At 43.0% G+C, this 25,883-nt stretch overlaps 1 protein-coding gene and 1 long non-coding RNA gene across 6 annotated transcripts; one reads left to right on the forward strand and one right to left on the reverse strand.

Annotated features, from left to right (window-relative positions):
• Nucleotides 1–914: 914 nt before the first annotated feature.
• On the forward strand, nt 915–25,696 carry als2b (alsin Rho guanine nucleotide exchange factor ALS2 b). Of its 5 annotated transcripts, none has more exons than XM_086122723.1 (34): nt 921–1,103; nt 1,299–1,404; nt 2,315–2,460; nt 2,533–3,509; nt 4,669–5,005; nt 5,941–6,115; nt 6,198–6,294; nt 7,411–7,488; nt 7,561–7,773; nt 8,079–8,250; nt 8,328–8,517; nt 8,628–8,693; nt 9,689–9,851; nt 10,338–10,469; nt 11,267–11,395; nt 11,502–11,525; nt 12,065–12,135; nt 12,288–12,357; nt 12,452–12,624; nt 12,688–12,753; nt 12,824–12,922; nt 13,089–13,253; nt 13,367–13,478; nt 15,245–15,322; nt 16,538–16,671; nt 18,307–18,471; nt 18,565–18,682; nt 19,397–19,554; nt 20,042–20,371; nt 20,451–20,502; nt 20,791–20,852; nt 21,238–21,387; nt 21,495–21,591; nt 23,392–25,696. In XM_086122723.1, the coding sequence occupies exons 2-34, from the start codon at nt 1,385–1,387 to the stop codon at nt 23,428–23,430; spliced, it is 5,058 nt and encodes a 1,685-aa protein (XP_085978849.1). In that variant the 5' UTR covers nt 921–1,103; nt 1,299–1,384; the 3' UTR covers nt 23,431–25,696. The 5 variants fall into 5 exon arrangements, 4 of the variants coding, with proteins under 4 accessions (XP_085978849.1, XP_085978929.1, XP_085979003.1 ...); XM_086122803.1 differs by having other exon boundaries at nt 12,291–12,357; XM_086122877.1 differs by lacking the exon at nt 11,502–11,525.
• Nucleotides 13,252–14,741, reverse strand: LOC147209953 (uncharacterized). The gene is made up of 3 exons (XR_015102298.1): nt 14,378–14,741; nt 13,792–13,843; nt 13,252–13,456 (listed from the first exon to the last, which is right to left on the reverse strand). It is a non-coding gene; the product is annotated as an uncharacterized LOC147209953 (long non-coding RNA).
• Nucleotides 25,697–25,883: the final 187 nt, after the last annotated feature.

The following is a 25,883-nucleotide window of genomic DNA, read 5'->3' on the forward strand; positions in this document are numbered from 1 at the left end:
AGTTGACAGATATGATTATCTGACCCGCTTATTCTCACGAGGGTAGCAGGCAAACCTAACCACAAAATGTTTGAAACAAACAACAAAGTAAACACATAGTAGGATTTTATTTCCAGCACAAAGAGGGAAAAAAGTGACTCAAGGACAGCACAAAACTGCTGAACAAGAAACCACTATTAAGTGCCAGAATTTATTGTGTGCATGTTTTCACAAAAAATCAACTCACTCAAAATTGTAGTATTATTGAGGTACGCTGTTTCTCTGCATATCACTCCAAAGTTGCAAAAAATAAAATATTAGGCCTACTCACGTTGTAGTTAAGGCAGTGTTGGACCTGCTGTAAGTGCAAACATGGTGTGTGTGTCATGACGTGGTGAAAGCGAAATTACAACTTAAAACCACAGTCGATGCATGTTTGCAGTTCACCAGCCGTGGTTTTGCAATTTTCTGGTTTGTTTTCGTGTTTCATTTCAATATTGTTTAATATTTGCCCCCCCTCACCACCAGTTTGTTTTTGGGATTCTGCCAAACATCCCCCCACCAACCTAAACCTCTTGGGCACCCTTTCTATGGAAAACATATATTGGCTTCTTAGCAGTGTTTTCAGTTGTTCGTGTTTGCGATGTTTTTAATTCACAAAAGATATTGAATTGAAGACTTTGCTGCATTATCAGGGCACATTTTCCTGTGTTTCTTCGGCTTCCGTATTTGGAAAGGATAACAGCTTTGGTTGCAGTCTCACTCTGCATTTAGTTTTGCGTTTGTTGTTTAGGTGGTCAAGGTTTTAACCCAGAAAAAACAATGCCATGATAATGAATTTCTGTATAAATACTATATTTAGGGTTTAAAATGTAAATGGATACAATTATTGTCCTATCAGTGGTACTGTACATAATACTACTTCTTCGGACCGTTCTTTCAAAGAAGAGTTGATTCAGACATATACGATCTTTGACGTTGGCCTTGTCAACAGACGAGTCTTCCACTGCTGCCGAGCATCCACGTTAGCTTATCTTCTGCCTTCTACACGAACGCTTACCGGGTCAACATAAACCATGAAGAAGACAACGAGCTGCTGAGGATCACTTTTGCGATGTGACAAGGTATCGCGTGACCACCGTAAGCGTGTTTTTGCGATTTTATTTTGATGAGTTCGCGCTTGGTAGTCTACTCCAGTTGCTAACATGTTTCTGATCATGATCATGATGATGTGGATGACAGGATAACACCTGCTCGACGTAAGTGCGTGTTTGCTTTAGGAGCGGAACTGACGCGTTCCATTTTCTCCTCGCCCACAGACCGTCAACGCGTTTGAACGGGTTGACGTGCAGCGACGGAGTTTTTTTTTTTCAATGACACACACATGGAGAAATAAAGGCGACGGATGGAAAGCCAGCGGAGGGGGTAAGGAGGATTAATGTGCTGTTTGCTGGCTTGTGATCACCATGTGACCACCCACGGCCAACTGCGGTAAAAAATATCCCAATAAAAATAGGTGTATATTGTTGGTAAAGATGAGTGAAAATAATAATAATAATAATACATAGATATTCATTTGGCTGGGATAATGCAGTCACTAAATTTCCAGCTGATGTGATGCATATACTATGTATAACGGTTATTGGGCGCTTCCACAACATTGCAATACAATATAAAATGTAAAATATACATCAATTTAAAAGGTCAAACCACAATAGTTCATATTCCTAAGAACAGTGTGGTGTCACACATTATAATTCATACAACCATGAACGCTATTTTCTCAAGGTTTCTCATTATTCCCCAGATGGGGTTTTTTTGAAAGTTGAACTTTCAGCCATTTATGTCGATTTGAGCTCCCCGTCAACCTGTTTGTGATGCTTCTGTGAACAATCACTGATTTCAATGAAGAACAAAAACAACAGTGTTAAGTTAAATATTATTAATCCCACTGAATGAATGCATCCAAAAAGTCCCATTGAAATTGTTAAATAAAAAGAGCCTCTCTCCCTTGTAAGCAGTCAAGACTATCAAATTTTGTGTGCATATGATACAGTGCTTGTACACATTCAACTGTACTTACCGGTAAATGAAATCAAGATTGTGATGAGACATCTTTTCCTCATCTTCATTTCGGTTCCCTGTTAAGAAACAAACTTCAATTTAGTAAATTCCTTCTTTATTCACAACAATTTTCATGAATTCATTTTAATTCCTTCAGCAAAGTTTCCACCCTAGAAAATATGAGGGATTTTGCAACCCTCCTTCTAAAAACTGTTAGTTAGAAATTCATGTGAGCTCAAGCATTTCTACCATATTCTCCTTGATCTCGCAGCTTTGGAAGTGATGATGGTGGAGGGCGAGGCCTGCTCCACATCTGGAAGGGCTACTCTTACAGCGTGGCCCCCGAGAAACTGCTTCTTCCCCATTCTGTTCTCCAGGTCGCTCTGGGTAGAAATCATGGAGCTTTACTGCTGGAAGGTAAGCGTTGGGCTGTTTGCAGTATTTAAAATGCATGCCCCTGTTTTGAAAGTTCTTGTTGTGCGCAATCAGGTGGTCAGGTGTTCACGTTTGGGCACTGTCCATGGAAGCAGAGTCAAGTGGCAGAGTTTGTGGCGCCCACTTTGGAGAGTGCACTCAGTGGGCAGCGAGTTGTTGCTGTGGCTGCCGGAAGCTTCCATAGTGGGGCAGTGACAGAGGATGGCGGCGTCCACATGTGGGGCGACAACACAGACGGACAGTGTGGTTTGTCGGGGCTCAGCCTTGTCCCCAACCCAACTCCAATCGCGTTGGCAGACTCTGACTCCTCTTTGTCGACGGTACCTGTAAAGGAGCTCGCCTGTGGGGAGCAGCACACCTTGGCACTCTCTGTCCAGCACGAAGTGTGGGCTTGGGGCAGCGGTTGCCAGCTGGGCCTCAGCGCCACAGTCTTTCCTGTCTCAAAACCACAAAAGGTTGAGCTCCTAGCAGGGAGGTGTGTACTTCAAGTGGCCTGTGGGGCTAAGCACAGCCTGGCTCTCGTGCGCTGCCTGGGCCCCCAGGACACCCAACGGCCCCCTGCAGACAAATGCGGGCAGTGTAAACAGCTGCTATACACCATGATGGACAAAGAGGATCACGTCATCATCTCCGACAGTCACCAATGCCTACCTTACTTAGAGCAGCCTGAGGAGGATGAGAAGCTGAAAACACCTTCTACCAATTCCACGCTTAAGTTGTCTCCATCAGAGCCTGCCCTTTCTTCCAAAACCTCTACGTCACCTCCTCAATCGGTGTCTCCGGTACCTGTAAATAACAGTGACCCCACACAATTTGAAAATGTCGAGACTCAAGAGTCATCGCTGGCTGCGCAGGAACTGCCTGCTTCAGACTTTGACCTCTCGGATACGAAGTCTAGCGGGGCTCCAAGTGCCAAATCTTCACCTTATCCAGATGAGCAGGCGGTCAAAGAGTACCTGAAGAAGCTCTCAGATAGCACTCAGGCAGAAAAAACACCAAAGGTGACAATTGGAGGACTGCACACCCTTCTGGTGAGTGTTGCGATTACAAAACACACATTTCAGATTAGGGATGGATATTTCAAGTCCATCCAGTTTTTAAACAATTTATCCTAATCAGACTTTTAGGGACCTCATCCCAGTTCACTTTGGGAAAAGGCAGGCTACACCCTGGTCTGGAAGCCAGTCACTAAACACACTCTTTTAATCCATCCATCCATCCATCCATCCATTTTCTGATCCACTTTATCCTCACAGGGGTCACGAGGCATGCTGGAGCCTATCTCAGCTGTCTTCGGGTAGTAGGCGGAGGACACCCTGAACCCGTTGCCAGCAAATTTCAGGGCACACAGAGACGAACAACCACCCGCGCTCACACTCACACCTAGGGACAATTTAGAGTGTTCAATCTGCCTGCTGTGCATGTTTTTGGAATGTGGGAGGAAACCGGAGTACCCCGAGTAAACCCACGCAGGCACGGGGAGAACATGCAAATTACACACAGGAATGCCGCAGCTGGAATCGAACCCGGTACCTCTGCACTGTGAGGTTGACGCACTAACGACTTGACTGCCCACACCCTTGTAGTCAACCATTCGATTCAATTAGAAAAAAAAAGATAAATCAGATTTTTGTTTTCGTTCCACATTCCACATCATCGCCAGACTCTAAACCAGGGGTGTCAAACTCAATTTTGTCGCGGGCCACATTGTAGTTACCGTTTCCCTTGGAGGGCCGTTATGACTGTGAAACCCTGTGAATAAGTCAAGAATAATGGTTTATTCAACTATTGTTTGAGTAACTCCAATGAGGGGTTTGCTAACAAGAAACGCCTACAATGTCTCTCTTTTTTTATTACATATGAGAATTTGAAATTTTGGAACGCATTTTAGTAAACATCATGGAAGTTGTCATCTTTGATTGGCTTTCGCGGGCCACATAAAATGCTACGGCGGGCCAGATCTGGCCCCCGGGCCTTGAGTTTGACACCTGTGCTCTAAACTATTCTGATGTGTGGCTTATGAATTACTGACAACCACTCCAGAGCATACCCCACCTCTCACTCATAGTCAGATAAGAGGCGGAACAGGATAAGAAGTGGAAAATGAAAGAATGATTATTGTATCATCCATGTTTTCCGACAGACATTCCTGCTTTGTTGATATACCCAACTGTCTTTTGTCTGTTTTAGCCCTCAGCAGCCGGGCTCATCAGCGCCTCCTCCAACAATCCCCTCAACAACCTGGTTGCCTCATGCGCTTCAGCTGTCGGTGAAAGGGTTGCCTCCACCTATGAGGCGTTGTCCCTCAAAAAAATGATGAACATGTACCTACCCACTGGAGCATTGAGATCAGGCGGGCCGGTAAGGGAAATGGCGGCTGATCCCGGAGCGGGTGAGAACACCACTGAACGTGTCCGAGAGGAAGACTCTGCGCAGGCCAAAAAGAGTTCCAGTACTGGCGACATCCATGAGGAGGAGGCGGAACGCCTGCATCGTCGCCTGTCGCTCCCGGGACTCCTCTCACAGGGTAGATACGCTGTTCATCTCTTATCCTCCTCCTATGGGCTGCTGTGTAAGTACGCCTCGTGCCCATGCATGTTGGCGTCAAGTGCATGCTTTTGTCACACTTCATTGTGTTGTTGTCAAGTTGCATCCATTAAACAGCCACGGGATGTACAATCTTTTCTTTCTTGGACTCACATTATATGGTTCAGACCTTTCTTTTTTTCACCCACTGTTCATCTTTGTTCAGTATGGTACATATTTTATTCCATTTCATTCGAAAGAGTCCCAGAATATATGAAGCATCTTACTTTTATATCATTCAGTGCCAGTTGCAGTTGTACACTTAGGTATGATTAAAAAAATGCATTTTGAATACGACACCAGAAGCTTGACACACATATCTTTGGGTAGTTTTGCATACTCATCTTTGGAGCGTCTCTCGCGCGTCATCAGGTCAAATGGGGAGTTTTCAGATCGTCCAGCGATGTTTGAATTTAAGACTGGGCTCTGGCTAGCCCATTCCGGGACATTGACAGAGTTGTCCTGAAGACACTCCTTTGTTGCATTGGCTGTGCTTGGGTTTGTTGTCCCGTTGGAAGATAAACCTTCGCCTCAAACTGAAGTTTTTAGCACTCTGGAGCATGTTTTCTTCATTCACGGTGTCTCTTTACATTGCTACATTTGTCTTTCCCTCAATCCTGACAAGTCTCGAAGTTCCTTCCTCCGAAAAATATCTCCACAACATGATGATGCCACCCAATGCTTCATTGTAGCGATGGAATTGGTTGCGTGCGCAGTTGTGCCTGCTTTCCTTCAAACATGATGTCTGGCATACACGCCAAGGAGTTCCAAATTTGAGAATTGTCGTTACCATTTCTTTGTGAAATCACCTTGAAAGAGTACATGTCATTCAAAGGCTGTATGTCACGACACTAGTTTGCTTCTGCACACCTGCAGTGTCCCCACGACTGCTACGTAAGGGTGGGCGTTCGAAGATGGACGCTGCATCCTTGACGTCATCCGGAATGGCAGCCCCAGCGGATCGAGAGGTGCTGCCCTCCCTGCAAACAGAGGTGTGGAGCTGGGGCCATGGCGAACATGGTCAACTAGGCCACGGGGACAATCTAGACAGGTAGGTAATGCTGCTGTCGAGCGTGGTGAGATTTTTCATGTGCGCAAACTGCTGCATAACACCAAAAATGTGATGTTTACAGATTACAGCCACTCTGCATCAAAAGTCTGAATAGTAAGGAGGTGGTGCGCGTGGGCGCCGGTTCTCATCATTCCCTCGCGCTGACTGCCCAGTCGCAGGTCAGTCAAAAGCTGTTATTGGACTGTGTAAAGGACATTTCGGAATGTTCGTAAACATTAGGTCCCAGACAGAAAGCCTCAACCTAGAGATAAAAATAAATGTGTTATTTGGGGTTACGCCACTAGGTACACCGCAGAGGGTTTAGGTTGTTGTCGATTTCCTTTAAAAATATTAAAATTAAAAAACCTAGATAAATCCATCATAAATATGTAGCGGTACATTGAAACAAGAACACTTTGCTTTATTTGGATTTACTGAATTCTGACCTGTACATCGGTTGGGCATGATTAGAATGTTTTGAACTAACATACATCATTTCATGAGAAGTGAAGAAAAGAATTTGATCAGTTGACCATATTTTAAAGATGTACAACCGAAATTGAAGTACCGGTACGTTGTTTTTTTTTCCCAGTGTTAATAACAGGTATTTATAAAATGAATGGCTTCTCAGCACACATCATCGCCTTCTTTGTTCATAAACAGGGTAACCATCACCATTTACCATAGTAAGTCAAACAACGCGACTCACCAAGAGCCACTCAGTGCTTTTAGGCCATGCTCATTCAAGAATATCGCCAATACTAGTCTTTAGGCTACACATATCCTGATCAAGATCAAGGTTAATGCGAGGACTGTTCTAATCAGAGCGCTAGGCTGCCAGTTCTGGTACCGATCACCCATGAGTGAGATACGCCGATTTCGATTCCGATATGGTCCAATGGATTAGCCCCATATTTTTCAATTTTAGTGCTGCTCACTGACAATTTCTTTAACAATTGATTAATCTGCCTTTTTAAAAAAAAATTGCAACATCGATGAATTCGATTTGAAAAGAAAGCATACCATCCAAATTGTTCATCCCATTATTAGACAAAAACGACATTATTTCAAATTGTTGTTGATGTTACGAATATCTTTTCAACTGACACGTCACGCATTCGGACCACGGTGTTGGAGAATTCTAAAATCATCATTCAAGCCATTTTCTCAATCACTTTACACTGGTCATATGACTCAAGGTTTGTTTACTAGTGATGCCATCAGCTTTTGCCTCCCTGAAGAACGTGTGACATCAAGGCGAAATGTCGCTTGACTTGTTTCTGTCTGTGTTAAAGTTATTTTCATGGGGAAGTAATAGCCACGGTCAGTTGGGCCACATGGAGTCTCCCAGCACAGTCCCTCGCCTCGCCAAGGTGCAGTAGCCACTTTTTATTTCTCAATCCATATTACTTGCCGTCACCACACACTTGTGTCTCCTGCCATAGCTGTCGGAGGGAATACGGGTGTGGGATGTGAGCGCCGGTGAGCGTCACACTCTACTGCTTGCTGATGGAGACTGTATACAGCCCATCATTTATTATAGTGGAGAGCAAGTGAAAGAAGGCACCCGGGATCATAACAAACAGGAAGAGGGAGAGGAGAAGGACTCATTTGACAGCTACACACAGCAGCCTGTGCTGCTTCCCTTCTGCATGAATGTAAGAATAAAATATTTGGTCTTCTAAGTCACTTTTTAAATTCAGACTAGCATTTTGTACTGTCAAAATCCCCTCCTTTTCTTTTTTTTTTTTTTAAACGAACCTACGTCAGCCCTCCTGGCCACAAACCATGATTTGTCCTTGTGTTACCTTGGTTCCCTTATTGGGATTTTTTTTTTTTTTTTAAAATGCTCAGCAGTTCTGTTCCAGCACTTTGTCAATACACATTTTTAAAGGTGCTACAGAATATAAATTGTTATCTGTTGACCACAGGGGTTGTAACACTTGTCACTTGCGTTTCCCAGTTAGGATTTGTGAGCAGTGTGTTTGCCGGTGGCCAGCAGTGTATGGCACTCTCAGACAAGAATGTGATGGGCTTCATCGCCAGCCTCCATGAGCTGGCGTCCGCTGAGAGGAAATTCTACAGCAAACTGTGTAGCATTAACACACATGTCTTAAGCCCCTTGCTGGGTCTTGGTAAGAGTGACATGTGCAGGAAAACAGTTTTTCCCCCTCGTCTCATGGTTAATGATTTGCGTGTATTTATTTTGCAGACTCTCTGAGTACCACCCTCGGCCCAGTGATCTTCAGGCTCACGAGGACGCTTGCCAGTCAATTTGGGCACTTATGTCATCTGACTGGGCAGCATGCGGTCAGTCTCACCGTCAACCTTCGGCGCAGCCGCAGTATTAAAAGTCTGTTTATCCTCGACCACACCGAAATCTTCCTGGACTCCTACAATGAGTATGTGCTCATAATCAAAAACTGACAAAGTCTTGATCGGGACCGTTCTTGAAATGCAAAATATTAACAATCATAATAATAATCATAATAATGTGCTCACATCTTTGAAGATACAGCTCCACTTTGGATGAATTCCATGTGATGGGAGGCTACTTGACCTTAACCAAACCCACGCTGTGAGTACATTCATTAAGTTATGTTCTTCATACAGCGCATATGCGTGAAGTTTTGGAAGTACCGTGAGGGAAGGTTTTGGAGGGCTGTTAATGTTATACATGTATGTATAAGGATGAAGGAAAGGATAGAAGTAAAGGTTGTCTTTCTCAATCATTATCTAGTCATCGAGTTATTACATTGTCATAAGGAAGCCTTGAAATGAAAATGTTCAGATGTGACCTGATGTTTGTGACGTAATACAGTGTGTCCCAAAAATTGTATTTCATAAGAAGTCCAGTAACAATGTAAGTTCTTGCTGAAAGGAGTGTAAAAACCATCTAAGCTGAATAAGACAAGCATCAGGGAAATTCACTGGTTACATCAGCAAAAGACAATGTAAAGGCATACATTATAATTAAAATGAAGCATTGTTAAATAAAACAGATGAGATGGTAAAAAAATATTTCCAAAAGGTCTTTACGGCGTCACCCTAAAATAATTCGAAACGCAATGTTTAGTTTTCTTAATTTATTTATTTTTCATGATGGAAAAAAAAAGTCACAAACAATGCACTTGAAGAATTGAGAGTCTTTGTGAACGCGCTTGTGAAGTGAATTTGTAGTATCCGTTTGAATATGGTGACATTTTGATAAGTCCATTTTTATCTCTTTTTAACTTTAAACTTGAAGCCTATTAAATTTTCATACGCTTAAAATCTTAATTACCACTCATGTTTCAAATTGTCTAGTTTTTGCTGTTTTTATACAGTACTTCATTCAAGAAAAAAGTCACAGTTGTGAATCTTAGGTTTTTTCATCAATCCATTCGAATGCGAATCAAAGTTCAAGCAAATTGACATGGTTTTATTTTTTAACTCATTCCACCTACGGAAGTGGAATAGACAGCATATTATTTTCACGAGGTCTCTAAAACAAGATTTCACAGAAAAGAAAGAGTGCGATTGATGACTGATTCCTTCAATTTCTTTGTGAACAACTTCTCATTGTCTCTGAAGAGATTTATTTGGAAAGAGTCCTGAGCTGTTCCAGAGGTTGACGGAGTGCAGTGAGGGGAACCTCTCCACAACGGACCTCCTAGTAGTGCTCTTCTGCCTCCCAATGCTTCATCTCCAGGAGTACGGACGACTGCTGCTCAAACTGGCCACCTGCTTTGAAGTAGTAGGTCATCTCCTAGGACCGCCCGACACTAAGTGACGCGCAGAAATCGACTTACCTGTCACATGAGTGGCTCACCCTTAGCTGCTGGTTTTGCTCCGACTCAAAATTTGAACCGCCGGTTTCATCGCTGGTACATCTGTCAATGTCACAGATGTACCAGAAACAGACATAAATACTTGCAAATGAGCTTGAACACGAAAAAATGTTTATGGGTGCGAGGGGTACGCAAGACCTGGCATCTGCCTTTTGCCTCTAAATTGTACCAGTACATTACATTCTCTAAATATTAAAGGGTCAAAGCAACGCAAAGCGTACGGTCAGTGAATGAGGCGATCGATCATGGTCAACAGTCTCTTAAATGATCTACACTCTTCTTTATGATCGCCCTTTTTGTCAATATTCAGCTGAGGAAACTGCTGGCCTGAAAAATGTTGTTGTCTAAAGATGAAACTTGTGTCTGCCTGCCGGTCGTGCTTGTTTTCTCAGTGCTCCAACGACTACCAACGACTGCAAGACAGCTGCTCCAAGTTTGAAGCTTTGGATCTTCTGCTGAAGAAGAAGAGGAAGGAAGCTGAATACACGTTTCTCTTCTGGAAAGGCTTCCCTGGCAAGATGACGGTAAACGAGTCTGCTTCTTGTCATAACTTCCATGTTTCTATAATAATACTCATCCATCCATCCATTTTCCGATCCGCTTCTCCTCACAAGGGTCACGGGGTGCTGGAGCCTATTCCAGCCGTCTTTGGGCAGTAGGCCGGGGACACCCTGAACCGGTTGCCAGCCAATCGCACTCATAATCACACCTAGGGACAATTTAAAGTGCTCCATTAACCTCCCATGCATGTTTTTGGAATGTGGGAAGAAACTGGAGTACCCAGAGAAAACCCACGCAGGCCCGAGGAGAACATGCAAACTCCACACAGGGAGGCCGCAGCTGGAATTGGACCCAGTACCTCTGCACTGTGAGGTCGACGCGCTAACCACTGGCCCACCAGGCCGCCCTAATATTATTCAATAATATTAAATACACATTTTAGGAATAAAACTCTCCTGCACCTCATTTGTGATAAGCACTCAGGCGTATGATGCTATAGCTTTTTATTGTTGATCATTAGCTTGGTACAGATAAGTGTCTTGTTTTTTTGTTTGTTTGTTTTGTTTTTAGGTTGTTGGTTATTTTTTTTCATTTACATTTGAGAACCACTAACATAGACAAACCATTCACACCCTTTCACACTCATGGGCAGTTTGAAGACGTCAATGAACCTATCATACATATCGTACATGCATGTCTTTCATTGAACTCATTCACTCCCAAAGACGTTTTTCAACATCTTTTCAGACTTGGTCCAGAATTGTCTGGTACTGAATGAGTTAATCGTATTCATTGTTTTCCCTCAATTTGTTATTGTTAGGACTCTCTACGAAAGGCTCACCGCCGCCTCATCTGCGAGAGCAGCAACAAAGCTCTGACGCTGCAGAACGCTGGAAGGTTCTCTGTCAACTGGTTCATCCTTTTTAATGATGCTCTTGTTCATGCACAGGTCAGCTCCGCACAAACACACACGTGCATACACATGACCTTTCTTTCAATTATTGTAACCTTGTGTCTTTTCAAACATTTGTGTGTGCTTGCCCTCATGCTCTCAGGGCATGGCGCCTTGTAAAAACCTCGTAAGTATGAAGCTCCGTGTCATGACTGTGCATATGTTTGATTATGCGAGGACACTGTGCAACGTAAAACGATGGGGTTTTGTTGACTTTGCCTGGGAAGGACACCTGATCATAATAAATAGCGTCTTGAGACTCTTTCCCAAGAACTGTCAAACGATTCTCAGCCAAGCGTAAGCAATTGCGAACAGAGCCCTTGTTTCATACCTTCCATAATCAAAACAGTGTTTGTGAGAGGTCAGAGCGTATTTAGTCATTTGCCACAAGGAAAATCTGTTCGTAATTGATGTCAACAGTTCCAAGCTTTTATTTGTTTACTGATAAGGGATTAGAGTGCTCCCCCTTTGGCCAAGCAATGGCACGTTTTCCCTTCTCTGCCCAACGTCAATTCCTCCCTCCCCCCACCTTGCTGTCAGCTTTGGGCATGAAAGCTTGAGCAACAGCAGCCATCTGAATCTGTTGGAAGTTAAAGGAGCATTTCCACTTGGCACGACTCATAATGCTTATCATCTGACTGACCTTCATCTCCTCCTGTCCCACAGTTCTCCACCCATCATGTCTTCCCCTTGGCCACGCTGTGGGTGGAGCCTGTTCCGGAGGACAACACTGGCCTGTGAGCGACTTCTTTTGAAATCAACATTTATGATCAAAGATGTTTTCATTTCACTGACTGAAATTGGATTGGATTGGATTGGATAAACTTTATTGTCAGATGAACATGTGACATGTGCAAATAATACAGTGACTTGTTCCATTGTCTTTGAGGAGTTACGGACTGAAGCTGATCACACCAGAAGAAATGTTCACCTTGTTAGCATGTTCCGCCTTGGAGAAGGTAGATGAAATAAGTAAAGACTGTTCGTGCGATGAATTGATGATGTATATGAAGATCTCGTGGAAGTCCTCATTTTCCTGTGTTCACTTGACAGGCGAAGTGGATCCGCTGCATTAACCAAGCAGTGGCTCAGGCCCTCGGCTTAGGTGAGGGACAAAAGTTTGAGCCTCCCATTTGTAGGAGTTCCACCTACACGTTTTACAAGGACGGACGGCTAAAAGAGGCCACGTATGAAGGCCGCTGGCTGGCCGGAAAGCCCCACGGAAGGTATGACTTGCTGAATTTTCGTTTTTTTCCAAGATTGTTGATTGGCATTGTCGCTCTTTTTAGAGGCGTGATAAAATGGCCTGATGGGAGGATTTACACAGGGTCATTTAAAAATGGACAGGAGGACGGGTGAGTTTGAGTTAACATGATCATGGATGAGATGGGACATTTTGTCCTCACCATATTTTTCTTTGTTTAGTTTTGGTGAATTTGTGGCTCCAAACAAGACCCTGAACAAAAACGATCACTATCAAGGTCACTGGAAGGATGGCAAAATGCACGGTGTGGGTACTTACAGGTGGGCGTGTTCTGCTTCAAGGAGGGAATGTTTGAATGTCATGATCTTTGTCTTATATTATGATGTGTTACTCTGCAGTTAAAGAAAAGAATCACTGAATTATTGCAGATTTTAAAAGAGCTAATATCGGCCACTTAATCGGTCGGGCCCTTTTTACTTTGCACAGATATGCCAGCACAGAGGTCTATGAAGGATCTTACCAGGACGGCTTGCGCCACGGCCATGGGATGTTGCGCAGTGGCAAACTCAACACCTCCTCACCCAGCGTATTCATTGGCCAGTGGGTACACGACAAGAAGACTGGCTATGGTGTCTTTGACGACATCACCAAGTACGTTGCAGCATCCATCGGAACGTGCTGGAGTTTCTTGTTTAAATACACAGCCAAGATTTTGTGTGTGTGTGTGTGTGTGTGCGTGCGTGTGTGTGTGTTCGCTCTATCAGAGGCGAGAAGTACATTGGTATGTGGCAGGACAACATGCGGCAAGGCACCGGGGTCGTCGTCACGCAGTTCGGCCTTTACTACGAAGGATCCTTCAAAGACAATAAGATGATGGTAAGAGAAACAATGAGAGAACGAGGAGAAAACATACCTTTACCATGCAGTGAAAATGTATCCACCGTGTCACACCGTTTACCGATAAAAATATTGGGAAGGTCCCGGACGACTCTCCCTTCCAAGAGTGAAAACTCAACTTATCCCTCACCCGCTCTCATGCGGTCAACATACGGTACGGGAATTTTGTTCAGTCAATGTGAGGAAGTTCTCACTACCTACATCATTTTTACATCTTTTATCATCCGCACCTCACTCATGGGCTCTTAGGCCTCGGCACAACCCGACATACTTGATGCATGCAACACTCTACCTGACGGTACGGAGATCACGCACGGTGAGTGCTCCCACTCTGAGCTCCGAAGCTGCGGTGGGAAAGGGTTGGGTGGATCAAAACACATTTTTCCAGCAAAGGGTGCGTACTATATTTTTGTTGTTAAGATTTAACGTTCCTACTTTGTATCGTATGATATTTACAATTTCCTAGCTTGTTAAAAACAATGCACAGTTACAAAAAAAAAACATATAAAGGTCTGTTAAATCTTTGGGTGTGCTTCAGCGTATGGTCGAAACACCGTTTTCTGATCAGTATTATTGAATTAGAATTCAGCAGAATATTCCACCCATTTTTATCCATTTTGTCCTGTACTGCAGGGGTCCGCAACCTTTTTTGCCCCACGGACCGGTTTATATCAGACAATATTTTCACGGACCGGCATTTAAGGTGTGGTGGATAAATACTACAAAATAATACGCTAAGAGCTGCATGAACACTGGGGGGGTTTCGAGATAAACACGAGGAGCGTCCAATTTGGCCGCAACACTCTGATCGCTACGGTCTTAATGCCTTCAAAATACGATACTACACAAATTCAAAGTGCATGAAAATCTCAACTCACCACAATGCTGAATCAGTACGAGCGCCGAGCTCGATTTTCTGCAAGCGGGCGGACCCATCTCGGGTAATAGGAGACAATGACACCTGAAGTGTGTGCTTCATGTCGAGTCTACTTCGTCATTTTGTTTTAGTCGCCGTTGCTGCACAAAACCCCCGCCTCACACAGGTAGCATGTCGGAAATGGCAACAGTGCTATTGTGGCGATCTCAGAGTGTTCAGCCATAACTTGAATCCAGAACACCGGCAGAGTTGTTGTCTCGAACGTACTTTTGAGGCCGCCGTCATTTGCGATCTCCATCAGTTTATTTTACTCATTTAGCAAGCTCTGGTGTTTTGTTTTTAAGCGTAATCAGTCACGTGACGGAGAAGCGTGGTTTGACGTGTGTCAAGTGACACAGCCGGATGTAACAGAGAATCCGGTAATTTTTCAAAATAAAATCTCTTTTGTATTTCAAAATAAATACGACGAAATTAATGTAAGTTCTTATTGTGCGGCCCGGTACCAAATGCCCCGAGGACCGGTACCGGTCCGCGGCCCGGTGGTTGGGGACCCCTGCTGTACTGCCACTTGCTGTCGACTGAAATTGACGTCACAGTGTCCACAGGCTCGTCTTGCATATATAACGTCACCAATATTCAGGAAACTTGACAGTTAGATAAATGTGTTCTTTTCGGTCTTATATGAATGCAAGAAGACCATTTGCTCATAAAAACTGGCTTACAAACAATAACCCCCCCCACCCCACAAGCCCCAGCCCCTGCGACACGCGCACACACACACACACACACACACACACACACACACACACACAACAACAACTAAGACAAACATGGCATTCAGAGTGAGGTGTGGAATTATTTCTTTCAGGGTACTGGAATCCTTCTGTCTGAGGACGATACAACATACGAGGGAGAGTTCTCTGATGACTGGACCCTTAATGGCAAGGTGATTACCAAGTGTCCGTCTGTTTTCTATTCATGTTTATGCTCACGATGGTTGCGGGAGAGCCATCGTCTGTCACAGCCGACTTTGGGCTTTGTGTTTGTCTTCATCTAGTAGAGATGCACCTCTACTGCGGGTTAAAATGCTCGCTTTTTTCATCTTTTTTGTGTGCAGTGTCACTTTCCCTTATTCCGCTCGTGTTTTTTCCCTGCATTCCTATTCTAATCTCTCTTCTTGACTTTGTCAGTCTCCTTAAATTCACAATCCATCCGGTTTCCCTCTTGTATGGCCACACGCTTCCACTTGGTCACACGTGTGATGCATCTCATGTTTATTCCAGAGAATTTTGGGTTCCTATTTATCCTAACCTATTTATACCTTTGCAGTTGCGCTCCATGATATTGAAAAAATTTGTGTTATATGATGTTGGTGCTATATTATATATTATTGCAATGTATTGACCCTAAAGAAAAATAGATTTTTATTATCTAATTTTCATGTGGTAAAATAAGCAGGCGCAATGTAATCTGAGGTTAATTAATGGTCATAACTTAATTTTAGAAAATTTTAAAATTCTGACAGTTTTATTTCTTTTAGTAATTCAATTTTCTACTTCTTCCTGGAAGGTTGAGAGGTAATTTGCATCCCTGAACAGTCGTTTCAGTTAACCTCAGCTGCTGTGTATGTTTGTGCTTTTTTTTTTTTACTGCATTTCTGTACATCTCTTTTACAGTGTTATAATGAATTTGGTATCATTGAGTATCTCCAGGGTTGTTCCTTATTTGTTTGTCCAAACCAAGCTTTTGCTCTGAAAAGTTTGTTGCATACCAAATTTTCATTTCTTGCCTTTCCTACCTCATCCATTCCTGTTTCGAAGGCCGTATTCTCCAACTTATTTCCTATCCGTACCTTCAACACACCTGCTCCAAAGCATGTTGCAATTAAACTAATCTCGCTTTGTCCTGAATAACGTAAATTAGTTTGTAGACTTGGATTATGGTTGTGCCCATTTCTCATTTCATGATTCTGTCTGAGACATTTTTGACATTCAGCGCACTTGTTGCCATTTCTTGGAGCCAACACTATATTTACTCCTCTTCTAAAGAGATAATTCATTCGGTGTCTCATCTGAACTCTCACATTCCTTTCCATTTTAGTTCACATAATTTGTATAATGATCACATGACAGTGACAGTTTTCACAAATCTCTGACCTTAGGGAGTGCTGATGATGGCCAATGGCGATTACCTGGAGGGATCCTTCAGTGGTGAATGGGGCGCTGGTCCCAAAGTAACTGGCTCCTACTTTAAGGCGCATCTGTTTGAAACTGACAAGGACAAGATTCAATCTGTGTAAGTTCACTTTTAATTACTTGAATGTGCCAAGTGTGTAATATAAATGTAAATACAGTCGAACCTCTTTTCAACGTACCCCGGTTACGTTTTTGCGCCCTAAACATGCTCTGCGCCGACGCTCCTCTCTCCTCATCCTCAACTTCAGCAGCCATCCATCCAGCCGCACCAACGCCGACTGTCCAACGGCGCCGACGTATCCACTGAACAAAACGGGGTTGTGAAATATGCTGCCCATTACAGGCGCAAAAAAACACAAGCGCCGCAGGTCTGTCCAGCACCGACAGTCAATGGCGCCGACATTCCTCCCAATCAAAATCTGTGCTGGTACAGGCGTGCTGCCGAGAAGGCGCAACCACCAAGCACAGATACTTCTCCTTTGATGAATGTCGTGGCCAAAAAACGCTGAAAACAGTCCATATCAGGTCCACGCGATGAAACAACAAACAACATGTGACAAAAAGAACAAAAAAGCAAGGCTCTTGAAGAGCACTTGCCGAAGGCTGCCTACTCGGGCGCCATCTTGGGTGAAAAAAAAAATACATATACATGTAAGAAGTCTACCTTATTGGAGGCTGTGATCACTGACTTAGGAGCGAAACCGCAACATGTTTAGCAGGCAGTTGTAGCCAGCCAAAGCTCGTTGCTAAGCTCGCTATATAGCAATCGGCTCCGGTGTCTTACCTCAGCCTGCTGACTATCCAGCTCCAGCTGACATAATCAGCCTTGTGAAGCTTTATGGGACGGTCGTCATTATTAGAAAAATGTAAAAATCTGTGATTTTCAGTTTTGTGTTTTGATCAGGCTCAAAATGCTGAAAAGTGCTTGTGTAGTTTGAACGAATACCCACTACCCAGCATTCCTTTCAGGGCATTTTTCCGGTGTCCTTATTAATAATTATGCATTTGTCGTAGTTACTTTATTCAAGTGTCACCAATAGCCGACTTCATTTTGCCGACTGCGATAGATGGCCCTTGCATTCAAATCATTTCTAAAATTCACAGTGACCCAAAAATTTGAATTCTTCACGATTCTAAACATGACTTTTTCCTTAGAGTTGTATTACGAATGTGTTGGGCAAGATTGGAACGTGTGCGTTTTTTTTTTCATGAAACCGTGACTGTGGATGGTATGATTAATAGTGACTTTTCAGCCATTTTTGCTCGCTGTGGTCTGAATGAGTTAAGATTTTGATTGACTGACTGCAAGAAAGTCCTTTACTAAATCCAGAATCAGTGAGAGTTTGCATTCAGATTAGTTGTTATTTTTTCTTCAACTATTTAGTTAATATGAATATATTGTGGCAGAATTTCAATTGATCTTATAATACTGCATTCATGTGAAAAGGTCACATCTATCAAAATGTTCCCCTAGACGTGGCGTGTGCAGGGCCACCCTTGGCCACCACGTAGCTCCATCCCTGATTCGTGTTGTTGATCCGGATGTTGTGCCTAATGTTCTCTCACGGCTGAGACAGATGGTCCTCCTACGCATCCCGTATTTGATAGATTTCTTGATGCATGTGCTTCTTGATCGATGAATTGTTGTAAAGTGTCTTGAGATATCCTCTGTTGTCACCATATAAGTGAAATTGACTTTACTTTAGTGTGTATTTGTGTGTTTTAAATGTGTCAGGAAGCTGGGCCGTCTGTGTGTGAGCGCTGAGGAGAAGTGGCAGGCGGTGTTTGACGAGTGTTGGTGCCAACTCGGCTGCGAGTCGCCCGGCCAAGGAGACATCCGCAAAGCATGGGACAATATTGCAGTGGCCCTCACTACCAACCGACGACACATTCTGGACAGGTGCACGGTCCCTTGTTGTTGTTGAGGCTCAGACACCTTATTCTTTTCCTTCTGTCATATTCAAATCGACAAAAATCTGTGTGCATTTCTCAGTCCAGAACGTCTGTCTCGAAGTCATAGCAGAACTCTGGAGAGTTTAGAGGTTATCCCTCAGCATGTAGGCCTCATTACAATGGAGCGATATCACACTATCCATCGTTACCTCATGAAGGTATAGCCCCTTTGAGCATACCGTCACCTACATTGGAACCCCTAAAGTCATTTGCCCCTGAGAATTCTACCCTCCCTTACGGCGCTGTGGAAAAGTATTTGCCCTCTTTCTGAGTTCCGTGTTCTTTACATATTTATGACACACAAAGGTTTCAGTCCATCGAACCAATTTTAATATCGCGCCGAAACAACCCGAGGAAATACAAAATCCAGTTTCTAAATGCCAATTTAATTTATTTAGGCACAAATACTTTTTCACAGCACTGTACAGTAAAATGTCTCTAATCACATGTAGTTGGAACATTATTATCCATACATCATTTACATGAAGTCTGCCCGGCGTTGTGCTTGTTTTCTGGCTCCTATGCGGCAAAAGAAGGACTAACCTGAGCACAGAACAAGACTATACTGTGTGCTGATAATACATGGAGTCATTCATCTTGTGCGAACACACATACACTCATGAATAATATGGAAACAAGCACCAAAGAAAAAAAAAATTACAAGAGCAGCACTGTGGAGGAAATCAAATGTACCACTATTTATGATTATTCAATTAATCTAGTTATGGTCATAGAATGGCAATGATTGGGCACTAGGATGCATTTCTGATGGGGGAAGGTGATCGTTAATGACCACTGGGGTTCCATTGTCCGAAGCCTTTCTGCCGATAACCAATCGAGCTGGCATAAAACGTTTTTTGTCCTCTTCACAGGCATGTGACACACCACTTCACCCACTAGGCAGGCTCGTGGAAGCCTTGGTGGCAGTCTACAGGATGACGTATGTTGGGGTTGGCGCCAACCGTCGACTCCTGCCCCAGGCTGTCATTGAGTTGAAATCTTATCTTAACCGAATCTTCCAGGTTGTAAGGTAGTACCCTGAGATTCCAGTCATGTCAGTTTTATTGCTATAGCACCAGTTCACAATAGAAGTGACCATAAGCCACTACACATTGAGCAGGTCAGGAACTCATTCATCACATATTAAAGAAAGTCAACTGAACCCAAGCACATGGCAATGGAAGAAAACTCCTTCGAAGAGACTTCAAACATCAGGCCCTTTGAAGCGGCTGTCTGTCTTGGCTGGTTGGGTTGAGATGGAGATGGAGACAGAGGCGGAGGAGAGGGACCGATGAGAGAGAGAAAAAACAAGATAGAGGGGTTGTGTGAATGGGAATAGCAAAAGAGAACAATAGACACAACAACAGCCATATCAACAACGTTAACGGTCCGCTTCCAACACAACTGTCCGTCCCCAGTCTTGCCATGACCAGAACAGCACTTGAAATTGTTCTGAAATGTTATTTGTGCTGTTATATATAATTTTTTTTCTTGGTTTGCATGGGAACTCTGTGCAGATTTCTGTTCCCAGACTTGCCAGAAGATGGCGGTATAATTCGCGAGCCAATCGACCTTCAAAAGAAGGAGCCAGACGTCAAAGGTGAAAGCTTGTCTGAACAAGAAGCCTCCAAACAGAATCAGAACCTGAAGATGGAGTGGTCCCACCGCAGCCACGTGGTGAGCAGCTTGGCCCTGCTGCTCCCTGTCCTGTTGCCCCGCCTCTACCCGCCACTCTTCACCCTCTACGCGCTTGACAAGGAGCGAGAGGACGATGTCTACTGGGAGTGTGTCCTCCGCCTCAACAAGCAGCCTGATCTGGCCCTGCTTGCCTTTCTGGGAGTCCAGCAGTATGTCTCGCAATATAAAAGGACTGTTGCAAGAGTCGGTTGGATGCACTTTTAAGTCTTTCCCTCATTTCTTATTCAGGAAGTTTTGGCCTCTTTCAGTCTCCATGCCAGCACCAGCGGAACACCTGCAGGTAGTTTGGGTTGTTTGGTTTTGGTTCTGGGCATACAGTGCGGTGAAATTGTATTTGCCCCTTTCTTAAATTCTGTGGTCTTTGCAAATTTATCACATGCCGAGGTTTCAGTTCATCAAACCAATTTTAATATCCCACAGAGATTACCCAAGGAAATGCAGTTTCTAAATGCCAATTTGATTTATCAAGGCACAACAAAAATCCCCAAATACCCTGGCCAAATCCTTTTTAACGGGACTGTACATCTCCAGAAATGTAACAGTGTTTGTGTGGGCGTGTCTCATCCAGGTTCTGTCGACAACCAAGGATATTTGCTTTGCTTCTGCAGTAGAAACGCTGCAACAAATAAGGTTTGTCCTGTTTAGCAATTACTGCTGCACTGGTACCAAATTATAATGATAAAGCAAAATTGCACGATTGCAAATCATAAACATTAGAGCTATCATCTGATTTTCTGTCTAAAATGTACAAGCAAAATATATTTTTCAAGTTTTTCATGCACTTATCAAAAAAAAAAAAAAAAGTGGGCAAATATGCCTTACCTAATGCAAATATTCATGTATATTTATTATTGTAACATTTCAAATTCAAGCCCACCAAGAAATAACAGCGGGGCACATACGGTAAAACTCTTCCTGTAAAACCTAAACACGTAAAAAGAATAACGCACACCGTACATGTTAATACAGCATGTAGTTCGTGTTATAAGGAGCTTCATTTGTCCTTGGTTTTCAGCACAACGTTCACCCCATCAGACAAGCTGCATGTGATCCAGCTGACCTTTGAGGAGATCACAAAAGAAGTGCAGTCCCTGCTCAAACAGGACTTTCTATGGTCCATGGATGACCTATTTCCTGTTTTCCTCTACGTGGTGTTGCGTGCTCGGTGAGTGCCCACTTTTTTTTTTTTTTCCATTATATGGACTTGTTTGTAAAAGTAGCTTCCTTGTTGGACAAAGATTGGCATTTATATACTTTTGTCTAACATACTAGAATCAGGAACCTTGGATCAGAGGTCAACCTGATCGAAGATCTGATGGACCCCTGCATCCAGCATGGAGAGCACGGAATCATGTTCACCACTCTGAAGGTAACCATGACGCACCATAATGCTACCAGTGGTACCTTGATTGACAAGTTTTATTCATTCCGTGTCCGTGACCGTGCTCTTACCGCAATTCATTGCGTCGCAAATCAACTTTCCGCATTGAAATGAATTGAAATGCATAACTTGTTTTTAATAAGACTGATATGCCCCTTGACATAGTTTTTCTCAAACCTTTACACCAAGTATCACCTAAAAATAATAAACACCGAGGTCTCCGCGTATGTCTCCACATCATGACCAATATTAAAATACAGTCGTGTAATAAATCTAAGTGTTCATGAAAATAATATTATAAATTACCATAACATTAGGCAATTTAAACATTAACACTGTGCTTAAATATACGAAAATTGTGTAAAAAAGTGAAACGCCGATGAACTGTACTTGGGCATTGATTCTTTCACGTACCGCTTGAATGAGTCGCGATTAGTCGTACTAGTGCCGCACTTTGAGAATCACTGCTTTATATAATCCAAGAAGGACAAAGGTGATTTGATTCAAGTAACAGCTGCGCGTGAACAAAAATGTTCATTTATTTACTGACAGTAGTTGTCATACAAAACGGAATAATGCCCTATCATTAAATATAAAGTGATCCCAATTGTTACAACTTGAAAGAGGATAGCCAATTTATAAAGAAAACAAGTACACTAGTGGCCCAGAAATGCCACAGGCCATAAGGCTAACATGTGCCTGTTTTATGGGGAATGAGGGCACATTACAATGCATCTTAAGAGTATTAAACACTCATACGAATGCCATCTATCGGAACGTGCAACACAAAGACTCTTTGAATATATTTAACTCGTCTGCAGTTCAGTAATTAAGAGTGCTCCAATATAATACACGAGGTGTAGAGACTCACTGCACACATCGAATCGCAGCCAACACTGAAGATGAAGTTGTAGTTTAGTGTTGAGTGCGGCTGGTGATGTTGCTGGGATTCGGTAAGCCTCCATCCGGTAGACTCCCAAGTCAAGTAAGTCAAGTCAAGTACAACTTTATTGTCAAATGTGCCGTATGCGCAACAGTTTCAAACTCATGGCCCCGGGGCCGATCCGGCCCGCCACGTCATTTTATGTGGCCCGCGACAGCAAATCATGTGTGTCAACTTTCATGATCATTGCCAAAATCTGTACCGAAATGTCAAATTGTCATGTGTAATAAATAACGTTGAGATTTTGCAAAAATGTTGTTACCTGGTTTCCACTCACTTGAACAAACAGAGGTCCAACAAACAAATAGTTGACTGATTATTACTACAAATATTATTATTGTTGTTAAAACTGCATTAGAGAAATAACAAGGGCATATTCGGAATCTGTGCAAAAAAATGATCGAGAAAATGTACTTTTATCTCTGATTTAAACTTTTTTTTTTCTAAACTTGCTGAGCAGTGCTCTCGGCCATTAAAAAGACAAATGGCACTTTCAAAAACAAACATTAATGTGGTCATAGAATAAAATGTAAAGATGTATTTTTTTTCTTTCTCAGCATCCCATAAAATGCAAGCACAAAACAGTCAAGGTTATCCTTGCCTTCACTTTCTCAAGTGATGGCGGCAACATGCTGTGGAGTTTCCTTCAGCCATCTTGTGCTGGCCCCTGAGTCGATTTTTTTTTTTCAACGCAGAGCAGAAAAGAATGACCAAGCGTTGTCTTGGTTTTTTTGAAAATCTCTAAGTTGGGGCAATCATAAATCAAGATACTGTTCGCTAAGTGACTCTCTGCAAGGTCCTAAAAATCCTTCCAACCCAATGGGATGTTCCGTGTCCTCCCGCAGGCCTGTTACTACCAGATCCAGCATGAGAGGATCACTTAATGCAGCAGCAACAGCAGCTTCGTTCACTGACACGTGCGCCGTGACTCCTCCCCCCGTCACCAGCCTGTCACGGGGGGCTCAGCTGAGATCGCTAAGTGCTCCATCTGCTGCTGACATTTACAGGAGACCGACCACCTTCCCCCCCTTTGCGACTGTGAGCGGCTGCCGGTGTTGTAACCGCCATATACAGGATCCACCTCTTCAAACTGTGCACATGTGAATCCATGATCTGTCTTGACAGTTTACTGGGTTAAATCCAGAGGCGCGCAGCATTGCTACCTAGGAGGACGATTGAGAGTGCCCAACGCGACAGTAATTCCTCTTCTCTTGTGTCAAAAGACATGATTCAACCTACAGACTCTCAGTGGGATATTTGCCGGCTTTCAAACAATTCAAGCCATATTTCTAACCAAACGGTGCTTTATATACCGAACAGTGGTTGAAAGCATACTGAAGTTTACACAACCGACTCACATCTCGTGCATGCAAGTGGTGCTGAAGCCGCGTTTACTGCTCGGCTCCAGTTCTCACAAATGTTCTGTCTTTTTCGAAGCATTCACTGCACAGATTGTTTAGTCATTGTGTTGTGCATCGCGGCTTTGTCCTAAAAGAGCTTGAGAGGGATTATTTTGTGTTCTCCAATGATTTAAACATGGAAGTGATTTCGGCCACTGCTGGGACCTTCCCGTAAATGACACTAAAAACGGATGCAATTTTTACTCAGTTCACATCTTTTTCAACTTGCCTGATAAGCTGTGTACAGGCTTGAATACAAAATGTCTACACACCGCTACTCATATGCCAGGTTTTTGCGGTCTGAAGAAAAAAAAAAATACCAGAGGCATCATGATTAATCACTTCAAAATGTTTCCACCGTAAATGGACCTCTAACCTGTACAGACCATTTGGAAATTTTGTTTTAATCTATTTCAAGAGGAGAATTCAAAATAACTGAAATAATGTGGTTCCACAATTGTGCATACCCTCTTATAATTGTGGATGTGGCTATGTTCAGAATTAAGCAGTCACATTTAAACTCATGTGAAATGGGAATCAGCACATACCTGCTACCATTTAAAGTGCTTCCTATTAACCCCAACGCTCAGATGTTTTAGCAGGCTTTCCTGACATTTGTTGTTACTTCCGAGCAGAAACCGAAAGGTTTTATGTAAATACAGACTTGTTTTTTTTATTGTTAACTATTCCCTCCATTTTGGCCCCCAGTTTCAACTCAAGAAAAACATCAGAGCATGACGGGGGGATGTTGTATAAAGGATATCTTATCTTATCTTATCTTATTTGTACCAAACATACTTTTTAAATTTTGGCGATAACTGGCTTGTTATTCAAGGTAAAATCGGTTCATTCTTCAGCAGGCGCAAACGTTCCGATTCAGCTTTTATCTGAACGCGTAACTCAATATCTTGTTCAATAAGAGTGGCTAAAAGTTTATTTTCAATTGCAAATTCAGGGTACCACTGTGTTATAATTGGCAACTGTTTCTAGACTCATTTGCCACAGAACGGTGTCCATAAGAAATGTCTCCAACAGAAACACGTTATTTTTTTTATTGAAGGGACTTTACTAAGTACTAAGGGGTTCAGTGAAATGAGCGTTTAAATCAAGCATCAACTACTGTCCACTTAGCAGTTGCAAGACAACATGGACTTGAAAAGTGACGGCGAGCAGCGGGCGACTGACGCCATACCACGGGAGGTACTGGTTTTGTGGCGACGGGGTGAATGAAGCAAGGCAAGAAAAATCCAGAGCTGTCTACGTGACGGTTTTACGACATCACGCGGGGGCGGGGGGTTTGAACTGAAGAGCGTTCCTCGTTTTTTTTTTTTTGCGTGTTGCCACCGAAGTTGTGCCGGAACAAGAGGGCAATCCTCGCAAAGAGGTCATTCTCAAGGAAAAACAAGCTATGGAAAAGGAAACAAAGCAAACCCCAAGCCCTGTTTGCTCCACAAATATATATACTGTATTTTCCTGCGTACATTTTGAAGAATTTCTCATGTTCTGATTAAAACTGAATATAATTGTTCAAGTGTTATGTAAAATTAATGGGAGAAAAAAAATGTTGAAAGGAATTATTTTGATCTGGCATTTGAACAGAGGTGTGTAGACTAATATCTACTGTATGTGTAATGATGTACCACTGACATGAAGCAAACACTTTACCAACGTTGTCGTGAATATGAAGCGCTCTTGAATTTGTCCTAGTGGGAACCAGTGATCTGTGACAATAAAAAATCTGTCAGTGTTTTGTTGAGGCATTTTATTGTTTGCCACGATTAGGTAATGGGAGTAATACATGAAACAACTCATCATTTGTCCAGTGTTTTGTTCTTCATTATTTGAAGGGTTTAAAAAAAGAGCTGCATATCGCTTGATGAAAACAAATCGGGCACAAGAAATAAATACTTAGTTTGGCCGACCACTGAGTAAAGCTG

This window comes from Hippocampus guttulatus, chromosome 1 (assembly GCF_054856545.1).
Source record: "Hippocampus guttulatus isolate MCC_2025c chromosome 1, RoL_Hgut_1.0, whole genome shotgun sequence".
Classification (NCBI taxonomy): domain Eukaryota; kingdom Metazoa; phylum Chordata; class Actinopteri; order Syngnathiformes; family Syngnathidae; genus Hippocampus; species Hippocampus guttulatus.

What these genes read in the sequence shown, in the direction of transcription:
- als2b (XM_086122723.1), top strand. Translation starts at nt 1,385, where the DNA reads ATGGAAAGCCAGCGGAGGGG. An exon ending in GAGGACTGCACACCCTTCTG is followed by an intron (nt 3,510 to 4,668) that starts GTGAGTGTTGCG and finishes TGTCTGTTTTAG; the next exon opens with CCCTCAGCAGCCGGGCTCAT. An exon ending in TCCATCGTTACCTCATGAAG is followed by an intron (nt 18,683 to 19,396) that starts GTATAGCCCCTT and finishes TCCTCTTCACAG; the next exon opens with GCATGTGACACACCACTTCA.